Below are 20153 nucleotides of genomic sequence, written 5' to 3' on the forward strand. Positions count from 1 at the left end.
AGAGTTACATGGGCGAGGACACGGGTTGGGGTACGGTCGTGTGTCCCTATTTTGAAGGTTACACGGCCTAGCTACACGGTCGTGTGACCCTTGCAGTCTAAATTTTTTAATTTTTTCTTAAACTTTCTAAATGTTTTCAATTTAGTCTCAGATTGTTTCTAAAGTATTTTTAGGGCCCCAAGGGCTCGATTAAGGGACGTTATTTATGTGATTAAATATAATTAGATTATGTTTGAATTAATGTATGAAATGAATGATTTAATGTTCTATTTGCACGATAATGCTTCGTAACCCTATTCCAACGACGGATACGGGTTAGGGGTGTTACACTACTTTTATGTCCACAAATAGGGGGGATGCAGGCGTTAAACTGGACCGACTATGGTGAAGCTTTGAGAGAAAGCTTTGGGTCCAACACGTTCAGGAACCCCATATCGGAGCTGGTCTCATTAAAGCAACAAGGCTCGATTGAGAGCTACCACAACTCTTTTGTAAGCATTTTAAATCAACTCAACTTATCTGAATCTTATGCCCTAGATATTTTTGTTAGCAACTTGAAGCATGAGGTAAGTCAATATTTATAACTATTTGAGCCTTAAACTTTAGTTGAAGGCTTTAAGTTAGCTAGGAAGGTAGAGTTTATTGTGAGTGACACTCCAAAGAGAGCTTTTCTTGCAGCCTCTAGTCCGGTAACTCATTTTGGATATTCATTGACACCATCTGTTGGTTCTGTTAAACCTGTCACTTCTACATGCTGAAACAAGCGCTATTTCAACCCATGGCTTTGTCAATACTTCCAATTTTTCCAAAGCCTCGTCCAAGGGAATTAACCCAGCATTGATAGCTAAACGGAAGCAAAAAGGTTTGTGCTTTTGGTGTGGAAATAAATACCACATGGGTCATAAGTGTGTCAAGGGCTAACTTTATCAAGTGTTGATAGACTCACAGTTTGAGGATGAAGGGGATGATTTTCATTAATACACGAAGCAACTAGAGGAACCTTCAAGAGACGTAGAATAACCCTAGGAGCCTGTCCTGTCATTACATGCCCTAAAAGGGTCTCAAGGCCCTCATACCATAAGAATCATAGCTACTATAAGAACCTGTAAAGCGATTGTGCTAATTGACTCAAGTAGTACCCATAACTTTATAGATGCAAAGATAGTGAGCAGATTATCTTTGCATTTGTGTCATCAGGAGCAACTTAAGGTAAGAATGGCAAATGGTAGAAACTTGATGACCAGAGGAACTTGTAGAAAAGTGAATTGGGAAGCTTAGGGATTTTGTTTTGTGATAGACTTTATGGTACTATCGGTAAAGGGGTGTGACATGGTCCTAGGAGTACAATGGCTATCATCTTTGGGGTCAATTACTTGGAACTTTGAGTTTCTGACAATGAGATTTTTGTTGGATCAGAAGGAGTGCACTTTGAAAGGGATCTTACCTGGGAGCATCCAAATCATGTCTGCGAGCCAGTCCTCTAAATTTCTAGCTCAGAATGGTCAAACTTTGAGTCCTTGCACTATGGTTATGACCTCCACAGCTCAGGTTTGTCTGATTGCAGCTCCTCCAATAACACATTCGGGTTTAAAGGCACTCATTGATGAGTTTGCTGACATCTTCAGCACTCCTGTTGGTTTACCACCGAAAAGAGCACAAGACCACAAGATCCCTTTGAAGGACAAGAATATGATTGTTAAGCTTCGACTCTATAGATATCCAACAGTCCAAAAGACTAAAATGCAGAAAATAATTAAATACATGTTAGCTGCTGGTAGCATCAGAGATAGCACGAGTTCTTTTGCATCTCCCATAGTAATGGTGAAGAAAAAATGGTAGTTGGAAGCTCTGTGTGGACTATCGGTAACTCAATCAGTTGACCATTAAAGATAGGTTTCCTATCCCCATTATCAAAGAGCTATTAGATGAGCTAAGTCATGCCAGGATCTTTTCTAAGTTGAACCTTAGATCGGGATATCACCAAATCAGAATGGATGAATCAGACATCCATAAAACTGCCTTCAAGTCCCATGAAGGGCATTACAAATTTTTAGTGATGCCATTTGGCCTCACGCCCCTTCAACCTTCCAATCCCTTATGAATGCTATTTTTAAACCATTACTAAGAAAAACAATTTTAGTTTTCTTTGACAACATTTTGGTATTCTCAACATCATGGGAAGAGCATCTATCACACCTCAGGACATTCTTTGAAAATTTGAGGCAACAGACACTTTTTGTAAAACAAAATAAATGTGCATTTGGGATAGAACAAGTGGAATACTTAGGCCATGTTATATCCAAAGGAACAATAGCCATGGACCAAGCCAAAATTGAATCTGTAATGAACTGGCTTATGCCAACCTGTACCAAGGACTTAAGGGGATTCTTGGGGCTGATTGGTTATTATAGGCGTTTCATCAAGAATTATGGGCTGCTGGCTCGACCTTTACCGATCTCTTAAAAAATGCTTGGAATTGGGTGATCCAGCTCTCAAAGCGTTCCAATAGCTTAAGGAGTCCCTTTGTTCAGCACCTGTGCTTACCCTTCCTGTAACATCCCGACTCGTGTCCGTCGCCGGATTAGAGTTACGAGGCATTACTGATCAAAACCCAACTCAGAAATTTTTTTTCATAAATTATACTAACTCAACCACGAAATTTCATTCTATATATATGTATAAGCACATAACCAATTAAAATCAAACATGCATCATTAATCAAATTACATATACTAACCATGTTTCAAAATTTCAACCATATCATTATCATTTACCTAATCAAAATTTAATATCATTCAAATTCTTAAAACATTTCCAAACATATATGATTATATATCATAAATAAAGCATATATCCAAACATTTATTTGTACACATATTTCATTTCAATTTACTAACTATACTACATATTACAACATAGGTAATCTACCTGTTTGGATGACTCTTATACATCAATTTGGACAAGATTTATATACCAAACAAGACAAAGATTTTCACACCAAAATTTGGACAAGATATATATACAACAATTTGGGCAAGATATATACAACAAATTGAGCAAGATTTTACACCAAAATTGGACAACATGTATACAACAAATTGGGCAATATATATATACCAAATTGAGCAGCATTTTTACATCAAAATTGGACAGCATATATACAAAAATTTGAGCAGCATAAAAACAACAAATTGAGCAGCATTTTTTACACCAAAAATTGGACAGCATATATACAACAATTTGGACAGCATAAATACAACAAATTGGGTAGCATTTAAGCATCAAAAATTGGACAGCATATATGCAACAAATTGGGCAACATTTAAGCATCAAAATAACATGAACATATACTACATTTTAGACCATTAAAGCATATGCATTAATACCAAATTCAAACCAAAAGAGATAAGCCATTTTCGCATGGCTATTAATTACACCTATATACATTGGTTCCAAAATCAACATTTCCACTATGCTATACATGCCATTTATTCGAAAACAACTTATTAAAGTACCAAAATATAAACGATAGTGTGACAAGCTTCACAGACGATCCTCGAACACGTAGCGATCACCAAAATCTATACATCAAAACAATTATCCAACACATTGTAAGCTAATTTAGCTTAGTAAGTTACAAGCAAATAAACTTTACAATTTAACTTGATATCTTGAATAATATTTAACCAATTCATACTACTAAATCATCTTACCTTTAGCTTACCATATCATAAGATAATTATTAACTTAATACTATGATTTAACTAAAATCAATATAATTACTCAACCATAAACATTTCTTCAAATTTAAATACAAGGCCAAATACATTATGCATTTCATCATCATGTGATATAAAGAATCATCTTATATATTTGATTCCAAATATAATCACCACATAGGTTTAATACTTACAAAGCTCAACCTTGAATACAACCATAACAGTTATTACTCAAGAACTCCAAGTATTTACTCATTATACTAATCATGATTACTCAATAAGTCAAACACTCAATACTAATAGTTATTCGAAAATATTTAATAATTTTGCACACTTAGTGCTTAATAATCAATCTCGCACACTTAGTGTTTTACAATTAAACTCGCACACTTAGTGCTAATCTCATTATCATAAATTTTTATACCCGCACACTTAGTGTCGAAAGTCAACAACTCAATACATCTTATTTCAATAATTTTATCACTACATGTATATATATACCATTCAATTCAGAATAATTACATAGATACTAAGATGATTTAAAACGATGCAAAATATATGCTTAATAACTTACCTCGGATGTCGTCGACTAATAGATCGGCTACTCAACTACTTTCGATTTCTCCCGATCTAAATCTAATTTCTTGGTTTATTGATCTAAAAATATTCAAATAAATCTCATTTAAACATATTTTCATTCAATTTAGTCTAAGAACACATAAATGGGAAAGTTACATTTTTGCCCCTGACTTTTCACATTTTTCACAATTTAGTCCCTATTTCACAAAATACAAAATAAACAAACTTTCATTGCAAAATAGCTTGGCCGAATATGCACTAAGCTCATATAAGTCTATGTATGTCATTTATTTCACATTTTAGTCCATCAATTCATTATTTTCGCAATTTAGCCTAATTACTCAAAATCATCAAAAATTCAATTACAACATATGTTTATCCATTTCATATTTTTTATTTTCTATCATTTAACAACAAAATATCAAGCTTTCAACAATGGCAAAGTACAAAATCATCATCAAATTCAAAAATTCAAGCATGGGTCGAGTAGTATTCGAAGCAACGATCTCAAAAATATAAAAATCATCAAAAACTGAAATCGAAACATACCTCAAATTGCTTGAACAAGTGCCGAATACATAGCTTCCTTATTTCTTTTTCTTTTCTTTTTGTTTTGGTTTGAAGAAAGATAAAAACATGGCTTTTTAAGTTATGTTTATTTAATATAACATTATATTATACTTTTATTATTTTAACTTTTATATTTAATATATAAAACTATATATTAACCATCATGCCGTCCACTATCTTTATTATTGGCTAAATTACAACATAAAACCTCCAAATTATAAAGACAACAATAATTAGGCACTTTCATATTTAACCATCAAATTTTCATTTTACGCAATTAAACCCTTTTTCTCAAATTAATCACACAAACAATAAAATTAAATCACGAAACTTTCACACAATTAAATTCACACATCATAAACACAAAAATAATATTAAAATATTTTTTAGACTCGAATTTGTTGTCCCGAAACTACTGTTCCGATTAGGGTCAAAAATCGGGCTGTTACACTTCCAGACTTTCAAATAAAATTTTGTGTTGATACAAATGCTTCAAGTTTCAATGTAGGAGCTATACTTCAGCAACAAGGGAAGTTAGTGGCATATTTTAGCAAAGGTCTGGGTGTGAGGCATCAAGCATTGTCGATCTACGAAAAAGAAATGCTAGAAGTACTGTTGGCAGTAAGAAAATGGCATGCTTATTTGGTTGGGAGACATTTCAAGATTAGGATAGACCACCAAAGCTTGAGGGTTTTGTCAGATCAACAAGCCATTACTCCATTCCAGCAAAAATGGGTGGGAAAAATGCTGGGATATGACTATGAAATCGTCTATAGGAAAAGATCTAATGATGTTGCAGCTAACTCCCTTTTTAGAAACAAGTCTCTCCTAGTGAGTCAAATATGGCAGCTAAATGGTTCCACGGTGGTGTCTGAATTGTTGAATAAAGTCTGAGCACTTTATTCATCCGATAACCTACTGCAAAAGCTGTGCGAAGAGGTTCAACAACCATCTTCTTAACATTCTAAATATATATGGGATATGCGGTTTTTAAGAAGAAATGGGAGGATAGTGGTAGGGAAATATGAAGCAATCAAAAGGGGACTATTTCAACACTTTCATCCAAGTGCCATAGGGGGTCATTTGGGTATCCAGGCTATAAGGAAAAGAATGTCATTAGTACTGTACTGGAAATGACTAACTATGGACATCAAAAGTTGGGTTAAAAAGTGCTTTGTCTACCAAAAGTGCAAAAATGAAATAGTAGCAAAACCGGGTCTGCTGCAACCACTACCTATAGTAAACAGAGCTTAGTCATCTATCAACATGGATTTTATTGAAGGACTTCCCAAGTCGAAGGGTAAGTCCATCATCTAGGTAGTGGTGGATAGGCTCACCAAGACATGACACATTTTGGCTTTATCCCATCCATATACCACTTCGACCGTGGCTAAGAAATACATGACTCATATATTCAAGCTCCATGGACTACTTGATTAAACCATTTCAGACAAAGGTAGGGTGTTTATCAATTATTTTTATCAAGACCTTTTCCACCATGTTGGTACGAAAGTGCAACTATCCACTGCTTACTATCCCAAATCAGATGGTCAAACTGAGGTTTTGAATAGGTGTCTTGAAGATTACCTTAGGTGCATGACAGGGGAGCATCCGAATGTATGGGTGAATTGGCTTCCAATGGCAGAATGGTGGTATAATTCCACTCACCACTCAGTCGTTGACACTACACCCTACGAGGCCTTGTATGGCCAACCTCTTCCTCATCACGTTCCCTACTTAGCTGATTCTTCCTTGGTGCCTAGTGTGGACGAAACCTACAATAGAGAGAGGCAGCCCGAAAAATGCTCTAATTCCATTTGAAGCGAGCTCAGAATCGAATGAAACAACAAGCAAATAAGCATAGAAGTGATAGAGAGTTTAAGGCAGGTGATTTGGTCTACTTGAGATTTCAACTGTATAGGCAGCACTCAGTTAGAAAAATACTCAATCAAAAACTTTCCCCCAAGTACTTTGGACCCTTCCCAGTTGAAGCCCGAGTAGGGAAGGTAGCTTACAGACTTCAGCTTCCTTCTGGTTTGAGAGTACACCCCACGTTTCATGTGTCTCATCTTAAGAAGCACGTTGGGTCCGCACCAGTTTAGGCAGCCTTACCTGTCATTGATGCTGAGGGAGTTTGGACTAAGGAACCAATTCGAGTGTTGGACAGACTTATTGTGAAGAGAGGCCATAACTTAGTCACGAAAATCCTGGTGAAATGGGCAAACTCATTTCCGAAAGATGCAACTTGGGAGTCTTTTGACCAGATCAAGAACAAGTTTCCTCATTTTAATCCTGAAGGACAAGGATATTTTGCAGGAAGGGAGTGGTTTATATGAGCTAAAATCTGAACAAAATAAAACAATGCGTATTTGGCTTGGAGTAAAACGGAGCGTTTCGACCTTAATGAAAACGATGCGTTTTAATCTTTTAAGTAACTGACGATTAGTTATTTTGGCAGGACAGTTGTCAATTGTTTGTTTTATTTCCTTTTAAATATTGTTTGGATGTAAGGAGAATGACGAGCAGTACAATTTTTATACAGTTTCCTCTCCTCCTCTAAGTTCTCTCTCTCTTCTTTTCTTCCTCTCAACCTTGTTTCTACAAATTTCTACATTCTGGTTTAACTCTTATCATTCAATTTAGAGAAAGATTCATTACTTAAACATTTTTCTTTCAAATAATACTATATTTATAGCACATCATAATCTGGATGAAAAGTTATAGTAAATATATTTATTAAAATTTGAATAAAAATCAATGATAAAATTAATTGTTTGATATTTTAGGTTCAAATCTAGTTATGATCAATTTTATTGATTTATTATGTAAAAAGACAAAACACCATATAAAAATATAATTTAATTTGTATAAGAGAGGATATTTTACTAATTTCATAATGAGTTAATGTCTGGTTAACTCATGACACCAAATTAATAAAAACTTGAAATAAGTAGACATTTAAAGATATCTCAGTAATTAGCAAAAAATAAAACATAAAATACTTTATTATTATATTAATTTTAATAAATTTAAAATCTCAAATCCACATAGTCACTCTTTTTATAGTATGGTATTTAACTTTATCAAGATTTTTTAAAATAATGTATTTAAATATTTAGGTTTACATATCAGCTTATGTATCTATTTACGAATTGTACCTAATTAAAACAATTATTCCAAATTAATTTTTTATACTTAACACAAATTTTAATGAATAATTATGATTTAATATAATTAAATTAAACTTTTATTATTAAATAAATAAAAACCAAGACCCAAGCATTGGCGGGGTGATCAATGCTAGTTAATAGATAATTAAGACCCCCATGGGGGGGGGGGGATGAAACAAATAAGTTATAGACATTGAAGAAATAGTCGGATTTTTTTTTTCTGCCAGAATTAAGTTCATTTCCAATGAGGAAAAAAGGTCATTTTTTTCTCTTTTAGGAAATTAAAATGGAATTTTCAGCAAGTTTAGTCAGATATCAAACTGAAACACTAAAAAGAAGAAGACAGCAGTCTTCCTTGAATTGCAGCCATTACTTCAACCAACAAAGCAAATGAGGTTGATCAAATTTTGAAGCTCCAATCTAAATACCATTCACAATACAATCTGCAAATAATGTGCATGTGACAAAGATATTAGTTGATGCAGTAAGTTCCACAACATCAAATACCTTCGGTATCATCTCTTTCTTTTTCTCTGTACCTTCCCGGAGATCGACCTATATTGAAAGTTTATCTTCACATGATTCATTACACGCGATCTCACCATCACGAATGCAGAATGCCTTTGTACATTGGGGGATGCAACCAAAATCTGTCATTTTGCTCCCATTACTGATTGCAGAGACTGCATGAAGACAAACTAACCTAAATAAATATGCAACCTTCTTACAACTAGGAAAAATAACATTTGAAACAATATATATATATTTACATCTGACAGCCTGCATTTAGGTCTGAACTTAGGCTTCGTAAGAACTTTCATCCCCATTTCCATAAAGCAATGGTGTTCCATTGTCTACTGTGACTGTACAGACTTGACTTTCACTTCTGTCATTAGATGCGTCGTCACTATGTAGAGAAACACCTGCCAAAGAGAAACAATAATAGTCTTTTTTAAAGTAACAAAGATATCGGAAAAGTTCAGGGTTTTTATCAGGCTATCATGTTTCGGTAAAGGAAATATAGCTGCATCATGCTTTATTTCTCAAGATAAAATGTTCTCCGATATCTTGACAAACAAATCACAAGTCCTTTTTATTTTTATAAACAAATACGAACATATTATTAATCAGTATCACTTGGATGAGTCCTGCATCGTTGGTAGCTTTGAGTATATTTGCATGCTTAAAGGAGGTTTCACTACCTCAAAAAAAGAAATATATATATGTATATATATCATCAGATCTTCCAGAAACAATGTGAAGAACTTATAATTACTCACCTATAAACCATATCCCAGCAGCAAGAAAGAGAATAGAAGTCAAAATAAGTGCACTTGCCCTCCAATTGTTAATATTATCCTGCTCCAAAACATCATCACCAGTCACAAACAAGGCTCTAAAAAAAATAAATATACATAGATAGATTTATAGACATTTCATGGTTCATAAGAGCCTTAATTGAAACTGAAAGAAAATGAGTATGTTCAAATTCCTGCATCCAGTTCTCCTAAAGCGATTGTTAGACATGCTTTAAATAGAGATAAAAGGTAGGTAATAAGGCAAAGATAAAGGGTTTGCCATTTAACACAACAAAAAAATCCATTAGAAAAGGGCAAATTAATTTTCCAGAATCTATATATAGTTTCATTTTCATACTTCACTAACTTGCTATGATTTCATTTATAAATTTATTCAACATTGAAATCTATGCAAGATCCAAGAATCAATTTTTCAACCTAAAACTTTTTAGTAGTTGATAGTATTTTTCTAAAATAGCGAGCTATATTGCTATGACTCTTCATCTTTCTTGAAGTATCCATGTCAAACATCTATATTTGATACATATCCAGACATGAGTACGAGGATATAATCCTCCAAAGACCCTCCAAATACATGGAAATCTTAAGAAAAAGAAAATTGAAAATATTCATATTGCACACGCATACCTGAGTCTAAAACACCCAAGTTTAAGTAATATGGATAGACGAGATATTGTGAATTTTGTTTCCCAAAAATTTGAAGGACAACTGCAAAGCATACTGCATTCTAATCGATTGAAAATTACGTTTAGAATTAAGAACATTTTAAAAGCTGAAAGATTTTGGAAATTGTGTTCAAAGTTAGCAGGAAAACTTTTTTCAAAGCAAAATACATGAAACAGCATATCGATGTAAATAAACATCTACCACATCAAAACACATGTGACTGTGCAAGCTCATATATATATTTTAAAAAAAGCACCTGGAGGACCCCCATAAGTGGTGAGGAAGGCACATCGCCAAAGATGTGAATTGAGACGGTAGAGATGGCCATAGATAATGGTCTCAAACTTGGTTTGACACAATGGAGACTCACGTAATTCACTGGAGCCTGGAAAATCAATGTATGATGGGAAAGTAACACCATTAATATAGTAGAACTGGATAAATATTTCAAGATAATATTAGTCCAAAATCGAAAAATATTGCTCAAGCGTCAATGTATTCACTAAAGAGACAATAATGGATCAGAAAAGCTCTTTCTATTATTAAATAAAAAATGTAGTTCAACTTCCACAAAATATGCTATAGCTGCAGTGAAGCAAGTTGGTAAAACTCAAGGCATAACTTCCAATTAAATCCCCCTTTTGTATCTTTTAATAAATGAAGCTAGTTGAAAAAGGGGCAGAGAGTTACTACATCTCAAGAAATACAAGTACATAATAATTTGGAGAAAAATAATATCATAAATCTAACACACTCCAATTTTCTATTTTACCTGTGTTGCAAAAACAAAAAATTTCACCCAATGCGAAAAAAACTATGAAACCATACAAGCTCCTGAGACAGAAGGCAAGAAAGCAAAATATTGCACCCAGACACGTTGCCCCTGAAAGAAGCAGTTTTAGAAGAAAGTAAGCCATAAATAATGTTATAAACAGAAAGCAAAAATGAGACAAATTTCAGACTAAAATTCATAGCTGATTGTTAGTTTCAACTATGGAAATCACAAACATTAGTTTGTCTGTCTCTTTACCAGTTAAAGTCACTATCATGTTTTTCCTCCTTTTCTTTTTCTGGTTGCAATTTTTCTTTAGTAGTCTGGATTTAAATAAGTAATAGTGAAAGAGGTAATTTTACATTACCAAAATTCTATATCCATCTGTTATTTATTATTAATCAGAGGTTGTATTAGGCAAAATAACAAAGAATACCACTTAGTTTTTAATTAAGTTCTCCAAAACTTACACTTTATTGACTTACTTTGTCATATCCAAACGAAAGGAAGCGAATGGATCTTTTTGTTCCAAATAAGCAAGTTAGAAAATACCATTCACATACAACATCATCAAGGAGAAATAAAACTCACAATAAAAGCTTTATATATCGAAGCACTCAAGCGATCTAGTATGAAGCCACCAGATAATGTTCCTAAAATCCCACAAACAATTGTAATCCCTCCAAACATCATATCTGCATTCTCCTGCAAAAATCACAACTAAAATGATTACAGCACCGAACAGAAGGGAATAATAATTCTTTATGGTCTCAAAAAGAAAATCCTAAGAGTTTTCTATAGAAGGCAAGTAAGTTGTCAGAAACAGTTCATATGATTCATTGTGATACCGAAAAGAAAATTCTAACAGGAAAAGATTTTGATAGAAAACATAGTGCATGTAATTCGTCAGAAATTGTACCATATGATAAATATTATAACCAGCCTTTGGCCCCCAATATGAGTATGCTCCAATGATGAAGTTGTATGCTATGTAACCTGCTGGAGAAAATGTTAGTAGTCATTCTTTACAAGCCAAAACAATCACACATGAAACTAACTTAGCTACAAAGAATTAATAAGAAAATAAAAATCACATATTTTATAGATTGTCTTGGAAATATCCAAGAAGAAAATAGTGACCGAAAAAGAAAAACTCATGTAGCATCTTATTGGATTTTGTTTTCTAAGAGCATTTCTGAAATAGATGTTAAGGGTGCCAAGAAAAATACCAAAAATATTTACAGCATAAACTTTGTCCACCAAAAGCGCTTTCATATCTTTTGCAAACTGAGAAAATTGATTCAAGATATTGTGAATGTTTACTGACCTGCCAAAGAAATGTTTCAGTCCTTAATCATGATATGGAATGGAATGAATCATAAATATTATTAACATATAGAGAAAGTTTTTATACATCCATAAAATTAATCTTATTTTATGTGTGTTTTTACAGGATGCAATATAGTTGTTTCAACCAAAGCCACATAAACCACTTTCAAAACTACATCAATCAGCCTATTTCCTGCAGCCTACATTTTACATGTGCTCAGATTGTCATTATCTCCCAAGTCATAGCTGTAATTCCCACATTTCCCACTTTCTGACTAGAGGCCTATTGTTCCTGTTGGGTACCGTATGGAGAAGGATGGTGACCCAAATGTGTCCACCATTCTTCATGCAACTAGAATCCTAAAGCCTTACTACCTAATTATAGTTCCTTTAATCTTTCTTATTTGATGACTCTTCTCTAATTTCTTTTGTAAAATTTCTGATTGCGAATAAAGGTTTGTGAGTAAACATTACTTGGAACCAGCTTGCACCATTATAAGGAATGCTGTTGCAATAGAAAGCAGGACTTAACAACTCACTTTGAAGTTTTCTTGAATTCATCTACACTCATACTGTCAGCTCCAACCAAAATATGATCATGTAATTTTGATGCCTCTGAATCTGCAACTATGATAGGTTAGACTTAAAATAACATGAGTTCCTTAGAGAAAAAGAGGAAACTTAACTGCTGGTAGGCCAGCTTATTACAAGAAACAAACTTATGAATCATTTTGCTTCTTTTTTTTTTTTTTTTTTGTTCGATTCTAAGTAATGTGTATGTGAAAATTTTCTGGTCTAATTTTGACTGAAACCATAAGTTTTAGTTGAGTTCTGTTTAGGTTTAGAAACCCACCCTTTTGTTTCAGTTTAAATCAAAATCAACTACATTCTGCTTGATTTCAGTTAGCAACAAGTTAAACCAACCAAATTACATGCACGTTCTAATGATCACCATATTTGCATTAGTGATTATACATGCTAGAAGGTGGTTTAAATATTTAGTCACAAGTGAAATGACATTTATTGGGAGCAACAAACTACAGGTGTTGGAACTAGAGTATAAAAACCTTAAGTTTCTTTGGATGATATGAATAAAAAGATTATGCAAGAACATTAGGAGTTAAACAGTCACAGAAGTTCTTTGATTTAATCTATTTTATCTGAAAAGTGCTTCCCTTTTTAGTTTTCTCTTTCAATTTGTCTGATTTTGCTAAAAACAAGCTCTTTTACTTGTTAACGGGAGGACCTAAGACTTCCTTTCTAGTCTGTCCATTCATATTCAAATATTTACCGTGACATACACGCATAGCATGTGTTTCTCACCCCACTATTGCAAGCAACTTCTCACTAAATAGTGGAACCAGTTGATACAAAAAGAAGAATGATAAGGAACATGTACCATCAATTACAGAAGAAACTGTCTCAATAAATTTAAACACTTTCTTTGATTCAACAGGACAGAAACTTATTATTTAAAGTTCAGTAATGCGGATGTTCAACACTTAATTTGTTGTGAGATAATAAGACATAAAACTCTGGAATGCAGACGACGCATATAAACAAATACCTTTCAACTGTAATGGTTCAAACGCAAAGCCAAAAACCGCGAATGGAAGCATTAATAATGCCTCTCCCCAGAAAGCATAGCGCCAGTTAAACTGGCTCCCAACCTATATGATAAGCAGACATAGTTTATGATTAATCATCAAGCATCCTGCAGACTATCTAGACAATACAGAGGGAACCACCAAGTGATATGGTCTAGGAATCACTTCCTCAACGTAAAAGCAACAGTTATAGTTAGTGAGAAAAAAAAGGAAGGGATATACAAACTTACAAATCCACCATAAACATATCCAACAGCAATTCCAGTAGGTATGCAGATATAAAACATCGCAAGCCAGGCTGTTTCCTGGAGTATTACAGTGGATTATCATGATCGTGTAGTCCGGGCATGAAGATATGTATTCAAGAAGCTATAAGTTCTGAAGTTAAAGAATAAATAAAATAAATGAACCTGAGAAACGGGAGCACTGTCGTCAATAAATGGAGCTGCAAGACTTATGAAGGAAGCTTCCCCAACACCAACCAACCTAAAACATCAAAGACAGAGCAACAATTAAAAAACAAACACACACAAACAAAAAAAAAACGTACAATGTAGCATAAGAAACTAGTTTAGTAAGATTGAACTATAACCAGCTCCCAGAGTGTATTGAGAATGCTACACTTACATGCGGCATATTGCAATAAACCAAAAGGAAAATGCACTACCACATCCAGCTGCAGCTAAGGTCCAAACAGATAATCCAACTCCAATAAGCCTAAAAGGATGGTGGCTGCAATCATATAAATCAACTAACATTATCAACCAAATTGACATGTAATTAACAGCCAAAAATACAACGGTAGCTAAACAATCAAAACAATAAGATTTAAGTAGTATTTAACATCGCAGTGCTACTAACAAAAATGCCAGTTTGAAAATTTTGAAAATTTTTAAAGGTACAGAATGTAAAGAACCATGAAAGGTAATTCACCTCTTTGTTAAAGAGGCAAATATTGGGGACGCCACAAGAAATCCGACCATGAATGCAGATGATAAGAGACCATCTTGAAAATTAGTCAAGTCAAACTCCCCCCTGCAAGCAAACATCTTTCAGCAAGACAATTAAAACAAATACTAAGCAATAAACAAGATCTTACGAAAGCTGAATGTGCGCAGCAAAACAAACAAACAATGTTAAGTGAAATCTTACTGAATTCCACTACCAGATGTGCAAATTCCCTTGTCATCACAAGTCCTAATACTCCCATTCACACCATTACTCCCTATTACTCCTTGATCAACATAATTTATCATGTTTATTACACAAAATAGAATCAATAACCTGCAAAATAATAATAATAATAATATAAATCAGGAATTAACGTCTCTATTAAAACAAAAAATAAAAGAGACAACTGAAAGAAGTTCAACCTAGACCTAACTCTTCTTTCATAAACCCAAACTGCATTCAGAATCAGCCTTAACAAGCAATTGAATTCAGCTAAATTGAAGAACAAGCATAATTTCCGGATAAAACAGTTTAATAAAGATTTTTTTTTTTAAACAAAGGAAGAATACCTCTCGGGAGTGAACCAGGAAGGAGTAGCAGGAGGATCCTTGGTAATGGAAGAGGAAGAAAGACCCATTTCTTCTGGCGGAGCAGCAAAAACCTGCCTTTCTCTCTTCTTTTGGAGATGCTGACGGTAGTAACACAATGGCATCGTAAAAATAATGGCTTCTATATTTATAGTTTTACATTCTTTTATTATTATTATTAAAAAATTAAATTAAAATAATAGATTGACGTTTACATCTCTTTTCGTTTCGTTGGTTACGCAATCAAGCTCTACTTGACACCCACCACGCAACGTTTGCTTTTCTGTTCTCTGTTTTTTTTCTGTTTCCTTCTTAAAATTAATTTTCATGATTTTTAAAATTTTTTGCATTAAAATTATGAAAGAGTAAATACCACTAATCTTTAATTATAAATATCATAGTAAATTGAATTATTATTATTAAGATGTGACTTATATTCAAGCTTTTTAGTTCCACATGTAAAGAAACCATTTTACATAAGAATTAAACTCAGGACTACATTTAATATTGCAAACAAAAACCCTTATTTGTGTCACTTTCCATCAGTTTATTCGCAACGTTATTGGTTCTTGAATTAAAAGTTTGGACCGGCTGCTAAGATCTCTTGAGTCAGCTTGGTGTCCTTGCCAATCTTGTAATTTGTGAAGGTCTCAAAGTTGTTCTTGAACAGACCACCTAATTTCAACAATGTGCTTTTGTATGCCTTCTTGTCACCCCACTGCAATCCATGAATCAAAATACATCAGCATTCAGAGACAATTCAAGCTATCATCACTAATAAAGAATAAGGTAGGGCCAACATTATGCTCTACAAGGTTGAAGAACGGATATAGCTTACAGTGTTCTCTGGACGCAGGATTTCCGAAGGCACTCCCTCGATCTCAGTGGGGATCTCTAGCCCGAACACATCGGTTTTCTCATAAGTTGCATTCAAGAGGCTACCGGAGTGAATAGCATCGATGATTTTTCGGGTGTAGGCTAATTTGATACGGTTTCCAGAGCCATAGCTGTAAAAGAAAATCAACAGTTCCAGGAATTAGTGTTGGATGTTATCCCAAAAAAGGGTTTCCAATAAAAAGAAATTTACCTTCCACCAGACCAGCCGGTGTTGACAAGCCATCCTGTTGCTCCATGCTTTTGCATTTTCTCAGCAAGCATGGCTGCATACTTTGTAGGATGCAACATGATAAATGCTGCCCCAAAGCAAGCTGAGAATGTAGCTGTCGGCTCCTTAATACCATCTTCTGTGCCAGCCACCTATATGGTTATGCATCATCATCAGACAAGTTCAGGGGCTTCAAGCCTTTTTTAGTTGGACATGGAAACGTACCAGAGCGGTGTAGCCACTAATGAAATGGTACATGGTTTGTGCCAGGTTCAGCTTGCTCACAGGCGGAAGGACACCGAAGGCATCGCATGCCAAAAGGATGACATTCTTTGGGTGTGGTCCAATGCACGGTAACTTGGCATTGGGAATGTATTCGATAGGATATGCAGCTCGAGTGTTCTCTGCAAGAAATGGAAATGGTTGTAAATATGATGTGTAAAAATGATTTCCCTGCCAAATTGTTTGACATCAAGGAATTTTCTTTTTTTCACTCCCAAATTGTTCATAATATATATACCTGTAACCGATTTATCCCCGTACTCAACCTCTCTTATATGTTCATCAAACACTACATTTTCCAAAACTGCAGAAACAAAGGAATTAAAAGAATGAAACCAAGCACCACAACTGTATTCCAGTAAAACATAGCCTGGAAAAAAAAGAGCACAAAGAATTTTCACCAGTGCCAAACTTAATGGCGTTCCAGATATCAGGCTCCTTCTCCCTGGAAAGATCAATGCACTTGGCATAGCAACCTCCTTCAATGTTTGACACGCCATAGTCACTCCAACAGTGCTCATCATCTCCGATCAGATACCGGTTGTGATCAGTAGACAGCGTAGTCTTGCCAGTACCTATTAAGAAAGTTATCCAACTAAACACATGAGTGACTTAAATCCTTTTCTTCCAAAACAAGTTTATTAAGGCTTCAAGAACAAAGTAAGGACTAAGACCTTGAACCGATGACACTACATACCTGACAGTCCGAAGAAGAGGGCAACATCTCCATCTATTCCCATATTGCAGCCAGAATGCAAGGAGAGGATTTGACGCTTAGGCATGAGATAATGCATGACACTGAAAAGACCCTTCTTCATCTCCCCGGCGTATTGAGTGCCAAGGATGACCATTTCCTTCCTAGCAAGATTAAGGTCTATGCTAGTGGAAGATGTCATGTAGTGTGTATAACGATTACAAGGGAACTGTCCGGCGTTGTATATGGTGAAGTCCGGAGTACCGAAATTCTCCAGCTCTTCATCAGTGGGTCGGATACACCTGCCAACCACCCCACAATTCATCCATTTCTACACTAAAGCTTTTACCAGCCTTTTCTATCTTAATTCCTCCATGGGGTTCTTCTATTTGAATCATAGAACTCAACAAATGATGCACATATATTTTTTAAATTTCTTAGCTTTTACTTACATGTTGTGCATGAACAATGAATGATAAGCTCTAGCAGAGACAATCCGTACTTTAATTCTGTTCTGTGGATCCCAGTTTAGGAATTGATCATTCACAAAAACCTGGATAATCATATACATCCAATTACCATCAATCAGATTTCATTACAGTTATTATTATTATTAAATGAAATAAAGTTTTAAAAGAAAAAAAAAGTTGACCTTGTCGAGGGAATTCAAGTAATCAACAGCTCTTTCCCTGTTAACAAGAAAGGTATGCTCGTCCATCTCAATGTTGGGTGAGCCCCTGCCATGCAATTTCCCTCAATTGTTCCTTCAATTTTTCTATAATTCATAACATAAAAATTTACTATTATATATACATACACTTACCTTCCCCACCAAAGCTCATTTTGGGTGGTGTCATCCATAACAACCCTCTTATCTCTCGGAGACCGCCCCGTCTTGGCTCCTGACAAGGTGGCTAATGCACCTGACGACGTAATAAAAGACCCTTTCTCATACTTTACAGCCTGCTCGTACAACTCTGCACACAAACAATACCCATTTTTTTTACATAACGTTATGTTACTTTATCATGTGATGTTATGTATACCTGCAGGGGAGAGGTTGTATAAAACATGGGTGAATTTCAAAGAACTGTCGTCACTGACGCTGATGGCGGGTGCTTCCACGTGGTGGTGGTGGTGGTGCGCCACATGCTCCACCGCTTGACTACTCTTCGCTGCTGGATCTCCCCTTACCACCTTGGGGCCTGTCCCTCTCGTCAGCGACGCCAAAGATGCACTGTTTAAAAACTCAATTAAAAACAAAATCACTGATCGCTGTGTGTCTCCCTAAGATGATCTTCATATTACTACTATTTTTTAAATAACCATCTTAATTCTTTAGGATGATAAGAAAATAATTTAAGTGTTGGAGAGCAGTTGCATGAGTACCTGATGGACTGAAGCTGCTGCCTGCGGCGCTCGTCGTCGGGCAAGCTAGCGAAGGCACCCTGGTTCCCTTCGAGAGGCGTAGTTGGCGCAGATCTCTTCTTTTGCAAAAAGTGAAGCTCATCAATAGTGTGAGCCTTAACGCCTTTTGCACTATCATCGTGACACATCCCGTTTCCCTGCTTATCATCCGTAACAATCTTCGCCAACGGCTTCCTTGCCATTGGCAATCCGGTTCCGTTTGCCGCCATATCTTGTTCTTTCTAAAAACAAAGTGACAATAAAGAAATACAGTAAGACTTTTGTTTTGCAGTGTTATCCAGTATGTCTCCAAAACAATCGCTTTTGGTGTTGTAAAAAGAAGCAAAAGAAAAGAAAGGAAAAGAAAACGAGTGAGAAGTGAATTGGAGTTTTCAAAGTTGAAATTGAGCGCCAAAGCCAAGGTTGATGAGAAAGGAAGGGGAGGAGGAGTCCAATTTAAAGGGTTCAGTAGGGTAGGGGTTAACTAAAGAAAAGGTTAGAGTTGACTATGGTTAAATCCTTATTCAAATTTACCAGTAGAATTACAAGTATACAACCTAGTACAAAGCAGATAAAAGATCCAACTGGATTAGAAACAGTCAATTCAGCTGGTTCCTTCCCACACACGCACACAGACCTGTAACTGGTTTGTTTGTTTGTTTGTTTTTGTTTGGTATGATCACTCGTTTTGTCCTTTAATTTTACAAAAAAAAAAGTTTTTTTAGTTATATATTGTCTTTTTTCTTTTTTGTATTTTTTAACCTTTAAACCTCTTTTTTTTATCAAATCACATTAAAATGAATAAAAAACTTAATTTCTTTTTATCTTTTCTCAAGTTGCATTCGCGTGGATTGCCACATGTATAACACATTAGCATTTAATTAATTTTTAAAAATTATAAAAATTATTTTTAAAAATAAAAAAATTAATTAAATGCTAATGTGTCATCTATGTGGCAATCCACATGTGTGCCGCACCAACAAAGGTAACGAACATTAATTTTTCCATCCATTTTGGGGTGATTTGACAAAAAAATTACAAGTTAAAAGGCTAAAAGAAGTGAAAAATTAAATGGATGGCTAAAATAATTTTTTCTGTAAAATTGAAGGGCCAAAAAAACAATTATGCCTTTTTATTTTAGTCAAAATCTTTTGTGCCTGTCGTAGAATTAGGTTAGGGAGGGTTAAGATCGTTTTCATGATTCTCATTCTACATTTATGATATCATTGAAAAGGTGTAGCATTGTCATTTGCAAAAGTCAATTCTTGTTTTCCTTTGTCATTCTTTGGTTGATATTTTTTTGAATCATTTTTCTATTTTAGCATAAATGTTATAATTTATTATCAATTGAATCTAGGGGCGAGGAAGCAAGGCTCGGCCCCTAAAAAATTTTTAA

General features: G+C 34.7%; 2 protein-coding genes across 2 annotated transcripts; both read right to left on the reverse strand.

Moving 5' to 3' along the window:
- Positions 1 to 8362: 8362 nt before the first annotated feature.
- On the reverse strand, positions 8363 to 15586 carry LOC105763499 (probable sphingolipid transporter spinster homolog 2). The gene is given in 17 exon segments (XM_052625345.1): positions 8363 to 8721; positions 8809 to 8961; positions 9319 to 9397; positions 10280 to 10408; positions 10796 to 10813; positions 10815 to 10916; positions 11387 to 11500; positions 11715 to 11791; positions 12025 to 12122; positions 12664 to 12745; positions 13692 to 13794; positions 13962 to 14036; positions 14142 to 14217; positions 14359 to 14463; positions 14665 to 14766; positions 14884 to 15015; positions 15252 to 15586. Coding segments are annotated over 16 exon segments (1560 nt in total). The 5' UTR covers positions 15395 to 15586; the 3' UTR covers positions 8363 to 8721; positions 8809 to 8836.
- Positions 15587 to 15650: 64 nt separating this feature from the next.
- LOC105763500 (phosphoenolpyruvate carboxykinase (ATP) 1) lies at positions 15651 to 19193 on the reverse strand. Its single transcript, XM_012581737.2, has 12 exons — positions 18740 to 19193; positions 18397 to 18587; positions 18174 to 18327; positions 18003 to 18087; positions 17803 to 17903; positions 17354 to 17652; positions 17058 to 17231; positions 16895 to 16960; positions 16600 to 16778; positions 16357 to 16526; positions 16108 to 16276; positions 15651 to 15987 (listed from the first exon to the last, which is right to left on the reverse strand). The coding sequence occupies exons 1-12, from the start codon at positions 18985 to 18987 to the stop codon at positions 15844 to 15846; spliced, it is 1980 nt and encodes a 659-aa protein (XP_012437191.1). The 5' UTR covers positions 18988 to 19193; the 3' UTR covers positions 15651 to 15843.
- Positions 19194 to 20153: the final 960 nt, after the last annotated feature.

Source organism: Gossypium raimondii, chromosome 12 (genome assembly GCF_025698545.1).
Source record: "Gossypium raimondii isolate GPD5lz chromosome 12, ASM2569854v1, whole genome shotgun sequence".
NCBI classification, from domain to species: Eukaryota; Viridiplantae; Streptophyta; class Magnoliopsida; order Malvales; family Malvaceae; genus Gossypium; species Gossypium raimondii.

Excerpts from the sequence above, each read along its gene's own strand:
- LOC105763500 (XM_012581737.2), bottom strand. The coding sequence starts at position 18,987 with ATGGCGGCAAACGGAACCGGATTGCCAATGGCAAGGAAGCCGTTGGCG. Across the intron at positions 16,961-17,057 it reads CGCCATTAAGTTTGGCACTG|TTTTGGAAAATGTAGTGTTT; the intron begins GTGAAAATTCTT and ends TTGTTTCTGCAG. Across the intron at positions 16,527-16,599 it reads TTAGTGGCTACACCGCTCTG|GTGGCTGGCACAGAAGATGG; the intron begins GTACGTTTCCAT and ends ATAACCATATAG.